The sequence below is a fragment of the Felis catus genome, chromosome F1, assembly GCF_018350175.1.
Source record: "Felis catus isolate Fca126 chromosome F1, F.catus_Fca126_mat1.0, whole genome shotgun sequence".
In the NCBI taxonomy this organism is placed as follows: domain Eukaryota; kingdom Metazoa; phylum Chordata; class Mammalia; order Carnivora; family Felidae; genus Felis; species Felis catus.
The window spans coordinates 34,579,553-34,596,960 of record NC_058384.1 but is presented as its reverse complement, the minus strand read 5'-3'; the positions used below and the strand labels follow the sequence as shown (position 1 = coordinate 34,596,960).

At 51.1% G+C, this 17,408-nt stretch overlaps 1 protein-coding gene across 1 annotated transcript in view; it reads right to left on the bottom strand.

Moving 5' to 3' along the window:
- PLXNA2 (plexin A2) overlaps positions 1 to 17,408 on the bottom strand; it is a 208,705-nt gene that overhangs the window by 102,390 nt on the left and 88,907 nt on the right. Inside the window, 1 exon segment of the mRNA XM_003999337.5 lies at positions 9,935 to 10,069. Within this exon segment, the coding sequence (XP_003999386.1) occupies positions 9,935 to 10,069 (135 nt within the window).

Genomic DNA, 17,408 nt, shown 5'->3' with positions numbered 1-17,408 from the left:
AGCCCCTCACTAGATAAGCTCCGAATTGCTGTGTCAGAGAGAGAAGGAGTCCTCCGTCTGAGTGACCCCAAGAATGGAAGGACGAGGACAGGTCTCTCCCTGGTCGATGTGACTTACTTGGGTCACGGAGCACACGGTAGGTCTCTGCGACGGACGGCACTGTTCACTTTATATTGTAATTTATCTATCTATCCATCACTCTTCCCCACCAGAATGAGACCTCCCTGAGGGCAGGGATTCGATTTTATTTATTGCTACACAAAAGCACACTCAACGGTGCTGCTGCTAAACATTGGAAAGAGCAGAAAGAAGTCAAGAAGGTACCTATGTGCAGACAGCCGGGTTTATAACATTTTGCTGGAATATTACTTAGAGAGACTGCCCTGCCTAGATCTGCATATGCAAATGACTTGTCAGTGGACAGCTCTATGCATTATACATGGTAGACACTTAACGGTCTGGTGAGTGAATGAGTCCGTGTATGCAAATGATATGCAAATCTTCCCCTATTTTAATTTGACCCTTGGGAACATCTTCAGTGACTCTCTTGGGCCCAGGTTGTTTTTAATTTTTTTTTTTTTTTAACGTGCAAGTGTTTAAAGACAACCAGTTTCCTTTCTTGCCTGTGCGGAGCGAGGCTGTTCTCAAGTTGGGGAAAGAATGCCGGGCTGGACCAGGTTAATATTCTGCTTCTCCTGGTAAATCAGGGGAAGACGTCGGCAAGTGACCCCCCTCTCGGGGCATCCATTTCTTCACCTCTAGAAAAAAGGGAGCGGGTTTCCTGCTGGGGTGGAGACACTATGATTTCCCATCCCTCAGTCACAGAAACATCATTCTGGGCAGTCAGAGCGTCAGTGTTCACACGACCTGCCTAGAGAGAGAAATCGAGTCCCTCGCCAAGGATTAGAGAAAGTCTCCAGCCCCCCTGCCCATTTAGAGAAATGAGTTTTTTTGGCACCAGTCCTTCCAGCCTGGGCATTGTGTTCAATCATTTCTTTCCAAACCAAAGGATTTTAAAATAAGAGGCTGGAGTTTTCTCTCTTAAATACAACAAGCCAAGCGTCTGATTAATAGGGTGGGTTTGCATTTCTTTTCTCTCATGTGAAAATATTTATTAGAAAAATGCTCCAGTGAGAATATTAATAGCCAGGGAATCAGGTCTGTGTCAGCCTCTTTGTTCCCTGACTTTTGAAATGGGGGATGTCGGGAGGGGGGAAGAAAGAAAGAAAATCAAAACCCAGGCTTGGGGTGGTCACCCTTCCCCGCACCCCCTCCCGCTTGGGGAAAGGCACTGATATGAGCAGCTTAGCTCCTGGGCCACACTGGGGTCCCAGGCCCTTAACCAGAAACACATGTGCATCAAAGGCTTGGATTGAAAGTGACACATTTGAAAACAAAAGTGCAGCCGAAATTCGCTTATCCTCACTTTCCTAATCCGCAAACTCTGTAATTCTCCCCGAAGCCCCTCAGGCCTTGCTGCAGCCCGGGGCCTCCTCACATCCTCTCCTCCCCCACGGCTGGGCCCAGGCCTCCCGCCCCGGCAGAGGGAGGGCTCCCGTCACTGAGACCCAGAGCGCCTTGTACAAATACACCTTGGCACGCTCTGCCCGCGCCCTGGGAAGCCTTATCGCCTGGACTAAACAAATGTGCACAATCAAAATAATAGTCTGAGATGTCAAAATAAATGAGCAGGGAACATCTGGAAGTGTGGTTCCCCACATTTTATTTTTTTTCTTCCTTTGCCTTCCTCAAGTCTTTAGCTGCCTTAGGGGTTTGGCAGCTCACTGGCTTTAGCCACAGGTAGGAGACTTACTATTGCTTCTGAGTCACAATAGGCCCTTTGAAAATGCTCATTTTGGGGGCTAGGTCCAGGTTTGCAGTAGATAGGCCCTCCCCCAAACCAAGGAACCAAAATGAGCTCTCGGGCGAAGCTAGCTATATACTCCCGGATGGCGCGCTAGAGGCTCTGGTCTGTCTTCCCACCTGTCTTCCCCACCCAGCACATCTTCAACCAAGGCAGGGGACTGAGGGCCTGGGAAGGGGTCCCTCCTGCCCGTGAGACACTCAGAGAAGGATGGCCTCACAATCCTTCCAGATGACTTTTCTTTCTTTTTCTTTTTTTAAGTTTACTTCTTTATTTTGAGAGAGGGAGGGTGCACAGGCAAGGGAGGGGCAGAGAGAGAGAGAGAGAAGGAGAGAGAGAGAGAATCCCAAGCAGGTTCAGCACGGTCAGCACAGAACCTGACACAGGGCTCGAACCCATGAACTGATCCGAACTCAGATCATGACCTGAGCCGAAACCAAGAGCTGGACCCCAACCCACGGAGCCACCCAGGCACCCCATGAGTTTTGTTGCTATGAACTCCAGGCAAAAGTTTTTCTCGTTCCAACTCTCTTAATTTACTTACGGAGGGCAGTAGTTAAAAAGTCAGTTTTCTGCATATATCCACCGGGTAAATCACCACTGCCCTGCATAGCAAAAGTGGGGCACCTCGGAGGCCCGCCTTCTCAGTGGGCTGATGCAATATTGCCACAGAGACATTGCGAGGGGGAGCCCTTTAAAATTGTGTGCCACCTACTAGGTATGTACCCAAAGGATACAAAAATACTGATTTGAAGGGGCATATGCACCCCAGTGTTTATAGCAGCGCTATCGACAATAGCCAAAGAATGGAGAGAGACCAAATGTCCGTCGACTGATGAATGGATAAAGAAGATGTGGTATATATATTCAATGGAATATTATTCAGTGCTCAAAAGGAATGAAATCTTACCATTTGCAACTACGTGGATGGAACTGGAGTGTGTTAGGCTAAGCAAAGTAAGTCAGAGAAAGACAGATTATCATATGATTTCACTCACTTTGCGGAGGTTGGGAAACAGGATGGATGAACAGAGGGGAAGGGAAGTAAATGGAAGAGGAAGACACCGGGGGAGACAAACCATCAAAGACTCCTGAATACAGGGAACAGACTGGTGATTGCTGGTGGGGTGCTGGGTGGGGGATGGGCTGAATGGGAGATAGGCATTGTGGGAGGGGACACCTGTTGGGATGAACACTGGGTGTTGTGTGTGGGTGATGAGTCACTAGATTCTATTCCTGAAATCGTTATTGCACTGTATGGTAACTAACTTGGATTTAAATTAAAAAAAAAAAAGAAAGAAAGAAAGACGTGGGGCACCTATAGCTCAGTCAGTTAAGTGTCTGACTTCGGCTCAGGACACTGTCTCACGGTCCGTGAGTTCGAGCCCCACATCGGGCTCTGTGCTGACAGCTCAGAGCCTGGAGCCTACTTCGAGTTCTGTGTCTCCCTCTCTCTTCGCTCCTCCCCCCGCATGCACTCTCTCTCTCTCTCTCTCTCTCTTTCAAAAATATATAAACGTTAAAAAAATTTTTTTAAATAAAAAAGAAAATAAATAAATAAACTTGTGTGCCACTGTCTGGGCAATTTCCTGGCAATGTGATCCTGTTCCTCATGGATTGCCTCAAAGGCTTCCCGGATGCACTGTCAGAGCCCACACTGGATGTGGGCTTCATTTAGGACTTATGCAACTTTTACCAAATCAGTTGTAGGCTTAAAAGCTACTGGAACTTCCCTGTGAGTTTTGGGAAATCAAGCCAGTTTCGATGACTCTGACACTGAAGGGGCAGGTACCCTGCTCAGATGCCTTCTGGGCCTCCGAGTTCTCATGTGGGGTCATGATGGGTGAGCCCCGAGGTCCTTCCTAGCTCGGAGGTTCTGTGCTTCCATGATCCTGAAGGGTCAGGAAACCACGTATTTATCTTCCCTGAGCCTTGTCTCTCCAGGTGTGCTCGTGGGCGTCCCAAAGCAGAATCACCCGAGGTGACTGACAGTGGAGAGGTAAAGAGGCAGGCAGAAGAGACAGCCTTGTGACTTCTGAGGCGATGTCATTAAAAGGCAATAGTTCTACCTCATTTGTGGGAATCGTCACTCTTCGAGCCCTCAGCTGCCATGTTTGCCAGGATCTGCCTTGTTCCAGAAGTCCGGCTCTCCTGCGGCCACCGTGCTGTGGGCCATCCCGTGTCACATGGGGAGGCCTTCTCCTAGGCACTCTGATCACTAGGCGCTCTGGGGCACTAGCCTCAGCTGGGCCCGGTCTTCTAGTTCCCAGACCGACAGAAGCTTCTAGATGATTCTAGTCCTTAGAATTCTAAGCACCCCAAGTCATTTGTGTTGTAAAGAAAAGAAAAGCCCTCTTCAGTGCACCATGGCTGGAACCCTGACTTACATAGTTTGAGGACATAACAAAATGGTTCTTTTATGCCCCAGAATTTTGACACAGTTTATTATGTAGCAGTAAGTGACCAGAATGGTATGCCAACTATAGACAAACGTTGAAGGCATTTTTGCCTTCAAAACTGGGATCCGAGTGCCCGCTCCTTGGAGAACAGCAGCCCTATCTTTTGGGACCTGGTTTCCTTACCTGGAAAGGCCAGAAATGAAAAGCCCCATGGGTAGCCCCTTTCTGGCTACGTGTCCACACACGCAGCCAGACAAGACCCTGAGGGCTTGGGGCCTGACCCCCCTTCTCTCCACAGATGCCTGCAATACTGGCCTCCTGGGCCTCACATATGGGCCCAGGGCTGCCTCAGCCTGTATCAAGGGCAGCGGGACTGTTTAGTCTGCTGGGCACATTCCTGGATTTTTAAAATAAATAGCAGATTATGAGCAACTTAGCCTGATGCTGTCATTCGGCCAGGCCAGAGGCTTTGGAAGCGTCCCTTGGGAAGGAGCAGCAGGAATGACAGGTTGGGGTCAAACACTCGGGAACTCTGTCCCAGCCGTAATTTAAGTGGAGAGGCTTCTAGCCTTCTCTGGGGTGCAAAAGAACTTCTGACACGACCGATGGCAGCAATGATGATAACAATCACACCTCACGCTGAAAGCACTGTGTGTCAGACGCAACAGTACCATTATTAGGCCCGTTATACAGACGAAGAAACTGAGGTTTAGTGACGTGCGATAACTTTCTTAAAGCCGGACGTCTAGCACATGGCTATGGGTTAAATGGAGCTCCGTCTGACTCTCATGCTCCAGCTCTTAACCATTATGCTATCTTGCCTTTCCAGGCCTCGAAATAGAGAGCGGCATCCCATGCCCCCACCTGCCCCCCAAACACACGTGCACGCCCCCGTCACCAGCCTTTCTGCTCTTCCCAAGGCCCTTTCCAGCCTGCACGGAGCCATTCTCCACTGTGACTCCCTTTTTCTATTTCACCCTTCGCTGGATCATTTTATGCCTCTATTCCCTCTGCTAATTCAAACTAATTAAAGTATAAAATAGAATAATTGCTTCCATCCCCATACTCCTTCCCATCCACGTTGAGTACAGAGTTATATTCTTTATCGGGGAGTGGCCAACCTGACAAGCTGGGTGGAAACGGGGGCTATCAAGTTTCTTTTCATCTTCTCGCTCAGTTTTGCACTTGGCTCGCAGCCTGATTTTCCCTGGACCTGCTGTCTGACTTCCATTAGACACTGAGGATACGGGAGAACTTGTATTCACACCCATAGCATCTGTCGATTTGCTGTTGAGGAAGCAGGGGCGGACTTTCTAGGGAAGAGCCAGGCATCCTGTCCGCGGGGCCCCCGGGCAATTAGCAGGATTGGGGAATCAGTTCCCAAATGCTCCCCTGGGACTGGCCGGCCCTAGATCTATTAACAGTACATTAACATCGGCTTGTTAGGCGGTGGCACTAGGACCCAACACTTCTTACTAGTCCTAGTTCTTAATTAGGTGTAATTAACCGAGAGAGGGGGAGGGAGGGAGAAAGAATGAGCTGGACTGGATTGTTCTCGCTCTGTAGGGAGATGTAAACCTCCCTTAGCAGAACTTGAGACCAGAGACTTGGTTCTCCACTGACGTGGTGCCGAAGATACAACAGGTGCCGTGTTTTGGGGGAACAGGAGGGGGACAGAGAGACAAGAGGTGGGGAGGAGGGGAAGGCGCGGATGACAGCAGGTTGCTCAGAGGTTTATTATAAGGTGACGGGAAGCCCCCGTCCCACGATGTCTTATAAAGGTCTTCGGACTTTTAGGGAATGCCGAAGTCTTAAATCACGGCCTCGAAACAGGAATACACTTCTCCATAACCAGCCAGCATTTCTAGCCTCTCCGCAGCGTTCACCTTTTGGGGAAGGCGTTCACATGGGCACCCACAGCCTCATAAAACTCTGGTTCCAAAAGCTTTTTCATTTGGTCTAACCTCAGGCCTGTCTCTCTACTGTCATTTTGGTGTCGCCTTCTAGAGGTGTTGAAGAGTCTCCATCCCAAGACCTCAGACAAGCCTCTTTAACACGAAAGGGGCTCTGGATTAGATTTATTAATTGCGTCTCTGAAGGGGAGCAAACGGAATCCCTAGGAACTTAAGAGTCTAGGCCACCCAGCTGGTTAGAGGTGGGTCAGGACCGGAACACAGGCTTGTTGGCTCCACCTGGGGACCACCGGTGGTGCCACACGGCCACCTCACTTCCTCTTAAGCATCACTCACAGTCACCACCCTCCAGAGCCGGAATCATAAGGGTCTGAGAGCTGGAAGGGGCCATATAGAAAGTCAATGACAAGGGGTCATTGCACGCGAGGCAGTGGGAAGGAAACTCCCCTCTGCTGAGTGGAGTGTCTATTGAGCTTCACGTCGACTCTTGTGGGGCACACTGAGGTGAAGTGACCGGTGTAAGGCCACGTGGCTATGAAATATGGAGACGGGATCCAAATCAGAGTTTCGGACTGCAGAGACAACGCTGTGATCTCGTTCGACTCCTCCCTTTCATGAGGGGGGGGAGCCAAACGTGCGAGGGGGTCATGCCTCCAGATACAGCAACCGCTGGCCATCTGACTTCATCTTTGTTGACTGTTCTCTTGCCTCACATTAAATTATTATTATTTTTTTAATTTATTTATCTATTTTGAGAGAGACAGAGATAGCGCAAGTGGGGGGAGGGGCAGAAAGAGAGCGAAAGAGAGAGAATTCCAAGCAGCTTCCGCACTGTCAGCACAGAGCCCGATGCGGGGCTCGAACCCACAAAGTTGTGAGATCATGAGCTGAGCCAAAACCAAGAGTTGGACGCTTAACTCACTGAGCCACCCAGGCGCTCCCATTAAACTGTTTCTTAAATGACGTCTGAGGGGCACCTGGGTGGCTTAGTCGGTTAAGTGTCCGACTCCTGATCGCCGCTCAGGTCATGATCTCGCGGTTCGTGAGTTCAAACCCTGCGTAGAGCCCGCTTGGGCTTCTGTCTCTTGTTCTCTCTGCCCTTCCCCCGCGCTCTCTCAAAATAAATAAATAAATAACCTTACAAAAAAAAAAAAAAGACGTCCGAGCTGTCTCTGAATATTCTGTACTCATAGTTGCTCGGCTTCAGACAGATGGGCCCCCTGAGCTGCTCTCGGACCTCATCCCTGGACCCAGCCCCAGGTGAAATCACCTAGCTACCTACTTCTACACGGTTTACAACTCTCAGGGTGACAGGTCTCAGAGTGCTACCACAAATCCCCCTTAGACTCTGCCCACTGATCACAGCTCCACCTGGCAAAGGGAGCTCTCCGGACTAATATCTCACCGGACTGGAGACAGCCCCGTGGCTTCGAACCCAAACTCTTCCTGTATCCGCTCGGTGTGACTGGCTACCACGGAACCCCTGTTTGGTGAGGTTGTAGCAAGAACTGGGCAGCTGTGGCCAAAGATGAGGACGAAGGAGAGGATATTTATAAATAAGCCATGTGGACACTTAGCTGAGCCAGTGCTGATGCTTTTGGAGGTGATACAGGATAAGATCTCAGGAGGACACCATAGCCCCTGAAGGCCACTCACCAGCCTCCGGCTCTGGCTCATGCCCTCTCTCTCCTCTGACCACATTTTGAATGCGATTTCAGAAAGCATCCCATTTGAGAAACAGATATGCAGCCAAAATACGAGCCTTGGCATCTTCTTCGTTCCAGTAAGGTTGCATTGGTTCCTTCTACGCGCTCTGTATGTTTTTCCACTGCACTGCCGTAGGGACACAGGAAGGAGCTTCTACCCAGAGCTACCCGCCTGGTCCTTAGCCATACACAATGCCTTCTGAAAATACCACATCTATCATGGGTCTATTTGATCCCTCCGACCATCACTTTATCCACCTATCTATACTGCCACTGATCGATCCATCTGCCCCTCTGATTATTTTCCTGCCAAAGTGTCCAGAATGGTGTTCATCAAATGTTAACATGGAGTTACAAACTGGGCAGTCCCATCTGGGAACTCGCTGCTATTTTCTTTTCGGTATATATTCTTTGAATTTGCACGGGGGGCAGCTACTGTTTTTGCTTAAGAAACAACCTTGTATCTACAAGTAAAGAACAGGAAGAAAAGGCAGAACATTTGTAGACTTCAATGGGACGTTCTAGATAACTGGCTACGTGTCTCCTTCCCTTTTCCTCCCCCGTCCCTTGTTAGACTGTAAGCAATGTGAGGGCAGCGGCCGAGGCCCATTCATTTTGAGGTTTTCCCAGCACACTGTTCCCAACCGATATGTCCCCAGTAACGGGTTTTGTTAGGGCTCGCGGACAGTTTTAGTAGAACGAGACATCAGCGTTTATTTCCAAGACCACTCTACCACTCTAGGTTAGGCAAAGCCTCCTCTAGCTCCACCAAGTTCCCATCTGCACCTGTTTATGCCTCAGCTGCAGGGGCCACATGAAAGGAGGTGAAAAGACAGGTGGGTTCAGGAGGACCTGGATGCAATGCATGCAATCTACATATGATTTGTGGCATTTATTCCCAAGAAGCAATTTTTGAGTTAGAGCTGCATCACTGCTTCCCTTATGCTGTCCATGTGCCCATTTTGTCTCTTCCTTCCTCCCTCCATTCCTCCCTCACCCCCGGATTCAGAATTCCTACATTCGAACAGAAAGGAGGAAAAGACAACGCTGGGAGAGGGGGTGCTCCTCAAGGACCCCTGGAAGCTTGGCCGCGTATTTTGGGAATGACAACCCCTCAAGAGCTGGAAGGCACCTTGTGAAAGCTCACTGGTCCTCCAGCCCAGCATCTTTTTCTTGCCTAAATCAGGGGGGTCAGCCAAGGCAGGTGCACAACACTTTTTCTGCTCTTCGGCCTTTATCTTACTTGTCGTGTTCAGGTCAATGCCAAGACCACTGCTCCTGCTGAACACCTGTACACCCACTGCCTGAACGAATGGAAGTAACCAGCCTTTCCCAAGAGTTTTGCTTTGCTTCCTGCGTCTGCATTGATTTGGGAATCCCAAATCCACCTTCTACCCTGTGTCCCTTGCCCATCACCACGGCTCTCCTGAATTTACCTTCTCTCTGCCCACACGTACTCAGAGCAAATACAATCCGGGGGGAATAATGCTCCATCGGAGAAGGTGGGGAACCTACTCGATCGTTAGCCCGCAGAGGGTGGAAGTCTATTTCTCGGGCAGACTTCGGCTTCCCAGAGTTGGCCAGCTTCTACTGGCATCAGTCTGTGACTCAGGCCAAGATTTTTATCTCCTTCTGGGGCCCTATCTTGGGTCTGTCTCTCCCAGGATCAGGCCCAGCCAGGAGGCCTGGATTATTTACACTTCTTTGGCTCCCTTGAGCAGCAGACTCTGTGGGCCCGGGAGCTGTAAATCTCCTGCTTAATCACACCAAGCTGCTCGGAGCAGTCTGGCCCGTTCTTGCGGGGCTGTTCATCACGCACCGAGACAGGGGCTGTGGCCTAGAGAGAAGCCTCCGGGAAGTGGCTGGCCCCAGCTACTTCTCTCTGGCTCCCCGCAAAAGCCTCCAAGGACTCTGCCTCTCCCAGGACCCCCGAGCAGCAAGCCCAGACAGAGGGCTCTCTGGTTAGATGAAACATCTTTTGAACAAAGGTCAGGCCACAGGTTATCAGTCGCTCCTGGGCTTTGGAAAGAAGGGCTGGGTCTCAGCACTTACCTGTCTCTCAGACATGATGTACAGGTAACGCTGGTCAATGGAGAAGGCCATGTCCCGGAGGATGGGGCTCCCGTCTTTGAGCACAGAGACCATCTCATACTGGACCCCTCCATGGGGGGGACCATCGGCTCGAATCTACGAGAGAAAGAACGCATCCTCAGCATCTGTACTCAGCGGTCCCCTACGGGACTAGAGCAGGTCGCTTTACAGAAGATATTTCCCGGCCCCCTCCCTGCCCCCGGTTGTGACTCTGAACCAGACCAGGCTTCAGAGAAGGTAGAGGTGCTTCTCTGTTCAAACAGCCCGGCTTTCCCCGAGAGAAATACTTTCCCAAGTGGTTTGAGTGGACCACGTCTGGGATTTCTGATGGTGGGTTTATTTGCATGTGCATATGCGCCAGTAGGAGCGATTCTGAATATCCCAATGTGGTTATTTCTGCGTGTGTCTACAGGTATTTATAGCACTGATGGGTGTGCGTGTGCTGCCACACCCTTATTGGTGTTTGGGGTAAGAGAGTCAACACCTGTTCACAGTGTTTCTGCCTCAGGCAGGGTAAAACAATCATATAAACTATCAAAAAGCTGGTCCTCGGGGCGCCTGGGTGGCGCAGTCGGTTAAGCGTCCGACTTCAGCCAGGTCACGATCTCGCGGTCCGTGAGTTTGAGCCCCGCGTCGGGCTCTGGGCTGATGGCTCGGAGCCTGGAGCCTGCTTCCGATTCTGTGTCTCCCTCTCTCTCTGCCCCTCCCCCGTTCATGCTCTGTCTCTCTCTGTCCCAAAAATAAATAAACGTCGAAAAAAAAATTATAAAAAAAAAAAAAAAAGAAAAAGCTGGTCCTCAAGAGATGCAAGAATTTAGGATCTCGGGAAGGTCTTCCTTCCCCCAAACATGTCCCCTGCTTGTGTGCAAATTCACCCCGTGATTTGGGGGAGCCAGGAATCCAGGCTCAGACCGTCAGAGCCCAGCTCTAGATAGTAAGTCAGAAAGGACTCGGATACCGTCTAGTCCACGGCTTCTCAGCCCTGCCTGCACACCAGAATCGTCTGGGGAGTTTTAAAAGATTCGAATGCCAGGGCAGGATCCATTAATCAGAACCTCTGCGAGTGGGGCCTGGGCATCTTCGTCGGGATTCAAAGCTCCCCCAGGCGAATCTGACGAACAGCCAGGGTCTAGAAGCCCTGATGTCGTCTACTGGTTTACAAGTCGGCATGCTTTGAGAATCACCTGGGGGGGCTGCATGGCTGAGCCACCCCCAGAGCTTCGGATTCAGTGGAAATGCGGCCTGAGGTTTTTTTCACTTCTCACAAATTCCCAGGTGATGTGGGTGCGGCTGGCCTGGGGCTTCGCGAGGGATAGTCTAAGTTCCGTGCAGAATTCTGAGACTCGGTAGAAGATGGTCTCTGAGGTCATATAAAAAAGCTCGTGTCTAGGAGTCCTCAGTGTGAATATGTTCCTGCATTTCAGATTTCTTGATCTCAACACAGCAGCTGCCTATTTTTAAAAAAATGTTTATTTATTTTGAGAGAGAGAGAGAGAGAGAGAGAGAGAGAGAGAGCACTTGTGTGAGTGCATGAGTGGGGGAGTGGTAGAGAGAGGGGAAGAGGGAGAATCCCAAGCAGGCTCCGAGCTGCTCACGAACCATGAGATCATGAACTGAGACGAAATCAAGAGGCAGATGCTTAACTGACTGAGCCACCCAGGCGCCCCAGCAGCTGACTGTTGACCAATAATCCCTACCTTGGCTTGTTTTCTCTGTCTCTCTGCCCATCGAAACCCCGACTAGCTCGAGCCCTGCCTCCTTCGTGAAGCCTTCCTTGATCTCCCCTCCACACTAATTACTCATCACCCTGATGCCTTTTTTTTTTTTTTTTTTTTTTTGCCACCAGACATTTTGTCTTAGGATTATAATCAATTGATTTGTTCACTGCATATGGACTGGCTAACATGTATTGACTACCTACTCAAATCGTTCTCTCATTGCTTCACATGTGCCTAAGCCTGTCAACATTTTGAAGGCAGGGATGTGTCCTCTCTTTCTCTAAGAACCCTCTGAGCACTAGATTGGGGCTGGGAACATAGCTGGTGATGGATAAAAGGGGATGCTTGAGAAACACTTTTGAAAGGACGTGAAGCAGGCGATAAAGGACTGTGGCCTCTAGCACCAAATCAAAGTGAGGTCAAAAGGCATCTTCTCTGTAAGGTTTTAAGATTCAGGCTTCCCCTCCGCATTCCGTCTGGTTTTTCTCTTGTACTCGTTAACCATGCCCTTCCTTCTGCCCATCTCTCCCACCGCACCAGGAGCTCCTGAGGACAAGGACCACGACTTTTTCATCCCAAGGGCCAAGTTTGGGGCCTGACGCCACAATAAACTCTCCTTTGCCCTTTTTCTGCCTTGCTCGTGGCTTCCTGCGTCCAGAGCTGGGGCATGTGCAACTGTCACTAAAGCCCCTCCTTCCACGAGAGGGGCTTGGGGGGGTCATTGAATTCACTCTCATAGACTGGAGGAGGACTCTGGGGTCAGCAATGAGGTCACGAGGCTGAGGTGACCACCCTCTACCCCAGTGCAAATCTCATAGTGGATTCAGTCACAGGGAAGGGTCTCTTTCTGGGCAAATGGCCCACAGTGAAAAAGGTTCCCCTTGGTATCTGAAGCAGCATTCTCTGTTAAATGGACAGATCCGAGATTTCCTCGAGATCCTTCCAGGAATGTAGTAGCTTTTAGTCACAACAGTACTCAGGCTATTTCAGAAAGTAAAGAGAAGATGGGATAGTTGTGACTTCTGGCTGGCTTGACCTCAGTTTTCTGTCTCCATCATACAGGGAGCTCAGGCCCTGTTTGTTTGAAGGGCCAATGGCCCAGGGGTTGTCACCACCCTCCCTATGATAGCTGCTCCTCTCCAGGGAGACTTAAGTCTCCTCAAGGTGCCAGCTCATTCCCGGGAGCTGTGGAACCAGTACCCTCCTCCCTCAGGCCTGGTCCAGGATCTCTCCCTGCCTGGGGAGGCTAGTTAACCTTCCGCCAGCTGGGGTGGCCTCCTTCCCGTGAGCCTGGGCACCTGCCTGCAATCCCGGCAGGGCCTGCACACAAAGTCAGAAGGAGGAACGCCACACGTCTGGCCTTCCCCCTTGTGGTCCCTGGGACTAGATGGTACCCATGGCCGGGTGGGAGCTGGAACTGAGCCAAAGACAACTTAGCATCACACACTCCGCTGCATCCCAGTTAGGACCAATCCCAGCCGTTAACTGTCTCCTGAATCAGAGATCTAAGCAGGTTTTTTTTTTTTTTTTTTCTTTTTTCCATCTGCAACCCCAATCTTTTCGTAAAGCAGTTGAAGCCAGAATCAAACCTACATAACTCTGAAACGTCAAAGCCGAAAGCAAACCAGAACAGAAAATGTTCTTGGTGCTGAACCTGAACTGAGCTATCCTATTTCATTCAGTCGAGATCCCTGGAGGGAAGAGCACTATTGCCCAAGAAGTCGGTGCCTCCCCACTTACTCCCTCACCCCATGCTATCTGCCTCGGGCTTGCTACCCGCCGAGATAGGAGAATGGGGCCAGGAGGCCAGGGGGTCACAGGGCTCTGGGTGAGGATAGGGGCTGGCAGACAGGTGGCAGAAGAGAGAACTTTCCTTTCCCTAACTCCCCGTGCTCCCTTCTGGGCAACGCACCGAAGCGGACAGAGTGTAGGCCTGGGATGCAGGGTTCCTGGGTTTCTCTTGTGACTCTGCTCAGGCCTGGGCTTGACTTCTGCCTAATGGTACAATTTGAGTCTAGGTACCTCACCTGAGCCTCGGGTTTCCTTTCTGGGTAACAGGCAGAGGCGGTCTGCTCAGTGCCTGCCACAGGACAATCACGGTAGAAAGCGCTGGAACCGTAAGGACGTTGGAGCCCCCCTCCCCTAAGCTCTTGGGTTCCAGGCACACAGCTAGCCAGCGGCAGAACCGGGGCTCCAACTGGCTGCAGCTGGGGTGAGCCAGAGGAGAGCACAAGGCCGATGCAGACAACGCCCCACGACTACTGATGGGGGGACGAGGTCCCTGCTGCAGTTCAGGCACACGATTTCCCGGACTGCTCTGCTTTGCATCGGAAGTTCTGAGTTCAAGGTTGTCTCTGTCCTCGCCAGACACAGGATGGTAGTGGTGAGGCGACCGTCAGGGAGTCCCGAACAAAGGTGGGATTTTCTTTTTTTTTTTTTTTTTTTTTTAATTTTATTTTTAGCCTTTATTTATTTTTTTGGCATAGACAACGGACGGGAGAGAGTCAGACGGCAGGCACAGAGGCGTTAACAGGCTCCGGGAGATGGGCACGGAGCCTGACGTGGGGCTCGAACTCACAGAGTGCGAGATTCGACCTGAGATACAGTCAGACGCTCAACCAACTGAGCCACCCAGGCGCCCCAAAGGTGGGATTTTCAAATCTGGCTACGCGAGTCTAGCCTGCGGTGTCCCAGACTAACTCCACTGCTGTGACACCGTTTTCAACTGTGAAGCTTGTGTCCCCGGGGCCAGGTTTCAGTGGCCACAAGGACAACAACAGACCGAAACAGGTCACAAACCAGCCCAAGGGAGGGGCGTTGCCAGCCCAAGCTGCACGGGGCCCGGGACACCCATTCAGGTGGGTGAGGAGGTGGGGCAGAGGAGGGAGGTGTCGCACGCGGGGACAAGCGAGTCACTCGACTCTGTCCTTCTAGTTGGGCTCCCCCTCTCCTGAGAGGGCTAGGCCTCAGTGGACCCGGGGCGCCGGGGTGGCTCTGTCAGTTAAGCATCCGACTTCAGCTCAGGTCATGATCTCACAGTCTGTGAGTTCGAGCCCCGCGTCGGGCTCTGACTGTAGAAAGAGTGGCCACAGGACACTCCAACCTCCTTCTCAGGACGATTTTGCTTCATGGTTCAGTATGGCCCTGCTTGAAGGCGGTAGCATAGACGTGGTGAATTTTCAGAAGGCCTCGTTGGCCTCGAGAGCTGAATAGTTAGTATCTACCCTGCCATCACTTGCCCCATGTGCTCAGTGCTGTTGAAAGTACTTAGCAAAACTCAACTCTCTTCTCCTTACAGGAACCCCCTGAGGTAAATGTTATTGTTATTCCATTTTACAGATAGGAAATTTGAGGCCTGGGAGAACTGGGCGGCTCGCCCACCCGAGATCACACAGCTGAAGGGTGGCAGAGCTGGGATTCCCACACAGAGCCCGATTTCTCGGACGCTCCGTGACCCCCTGAAGAGAGGCTAATGACAGGCACACAGAGCTGTTCACGGCCGCCAAGACCCGAACAGGTGGGAAGACGGAAAGTCCAAGTTCTGTCCTCACCCGCTCTTCCTCTTCCGGACCCCAAAGCCCAAGTGGGGCAGTCACCCACTTCCGGGAGTCAACAACCAACAGAACTTAATTTTGAGGGACCTTGGTTGGGGGGGGCAGTCCGTTTATCAGGGTGGGCTCTGGGACAGGAGGATGTGAGGTGGAATCAGGGAAGAGTGACTGCCTGGTCCTCTAGGTGGGAGGGGCCTCTGTGAGAGGAGAGGGAAATAGTAATCCTATTAGCACCTTCCTTTAAACCACAGCGAGGCCTGTGCAGAAATTAATGACCGCCTCTTTACTGGAACATCCAATTCAAATCAGCATATCCAGTTCCAATTAACTAGCTTTTACCTGTAGGCCCCTCCAAACCCTTTTTCTCGTGCATCAATTTCTATCGTTAGTCCTAAATCATGGAGCCCTAGCTTGGGATCTGTCACTCTTAAGAGCACTTTATTCGTAGTCCTAGTAATGTAAGTGGTAATAGATTGTATACATGTATGTATGTATGTATGTATGTATTCTGGCAAGAGCCACTGGAATCGGGAATCTTCTTTTTCTGGGGCCTCGCAGTGGGAAACTGATTGGTTTTGAGAGCCATCGCCATGCAGGGGGAGTTCGTGTCTGGAGGGTTGGGACCTAATCCCAACGTTCTCATTAATTGGCTCTGTGACTGCAGGCGAGTCACTTCCCTTGTTTGTGCAGTGGTTTCTGTAGCTGCCAAATAAGGTGGGGACTCCTGTCCTTCTGAGCACAGAAGGGATGGAGAATACAATGAGTTATTAGCTATATGAATTTCAGTCCCGTCCAATATCCGTTTATTACATGCCTGCCATGAGCCAGGCCCACGCTTCGCGTCAGGGACACCGAGGGAAAGGGTCCCCTGAGGAAGCCCCAGGAGGAGCTGGGAATTGACAAGCCATCCGGTCTCCACAAACACGCGGGCTGCCCCTTGTGGCAGAGCTTGCATGGAGATCCCAGGGAGGCCCACACGGAGGTGGGGCCCGAGGGAGGCCCAGACAGGGAGGCTTCCCGGGGAAGGTGACGCCTAAATGGACAGACAGGCCTGGAAATGTGAGTTCTCTGGCTAACTCAGAGTGTGACGTCAGTAGACGAGTGTGATTGTTATGTCTGAGCCTGGATTTCTTGGTCTCTCAGACCTGAGCGCTTGGAGAGGATAAGACTTCTGATGTGCCTTTATTGAGGGCTCGACAAGAATTTCAGTGGGTCTGGTCACTTTATGTCCTAAAATTCACTTTGGAAGAGGCCTTTATTACCTGATTTTATCTGTGCCCCGGGACTCAGGGCTCCCGTGCTATATAAACGTGTGTGCGTGTGTGTTTGCACGTGCGTGTGCCTGTGCGTGCGCGCACACACACGTAGACTTTTACAGGGGGGAAAGGTGAGGCGGGGCTGGTGCTGCTCAGACTGATCTTGGGGTGAGTTAGTGAACGAGTGTATCCACGGTGTGCATTTAGTGCTGCGCGGGAGAAGATTCAAGCTGGAGTTTATTTTTGTAGAGCTTCATGACCCAAATTATTTATAGATTGGAGTCTTTGGTAAATTCAGTCTCTGAGATTCTTCTTCCCTCTATCCTGCTTATACACATGCACGTGCACACGCGCGTGCACACACACGCACGCGCACACACGCCTTCCAGGGCGCTTCTGTCTCCCTCTCTGCCAGAGCTGTGCAAGTGTTAACTAACCATCCAGAGTCACAGCCCAGCAGGCCGAGGATCCCCGGAGGACAGATGGGAGCCTGGCCCTAAATGCTTGGACAGTTGGAGAGGGACACAGGAGCCGGGAAAACTCAGGCTGTGGGCTGCAATAAAGCAGGAGAGCAGAGGAATAGGGGAGACACGGCCAAGGATCCCTCCCGTCCCTGAAAAGGAAGGAGGTCACTGAGATATGCTAACCTTTGAGAATTTTGCCCCCGTCAGTGCATGTGCATAGACACACGCCCACACACACGCGCGCACACACACACACACACTCACACACACTCACACAGCCTCCCACACATATGCAGATGTTTCCAGCATTGGTCCCCAGTGAGTTGTCGGTCAATCACTGGGGCTTTGACACTGGAGATTGACATTTCCATGTACAATTATTTCTATTTCTGTGCATGTTAGGAATCTGCCCTAGATATTAAACTGGGGGGTGGATGAGCTAGCAC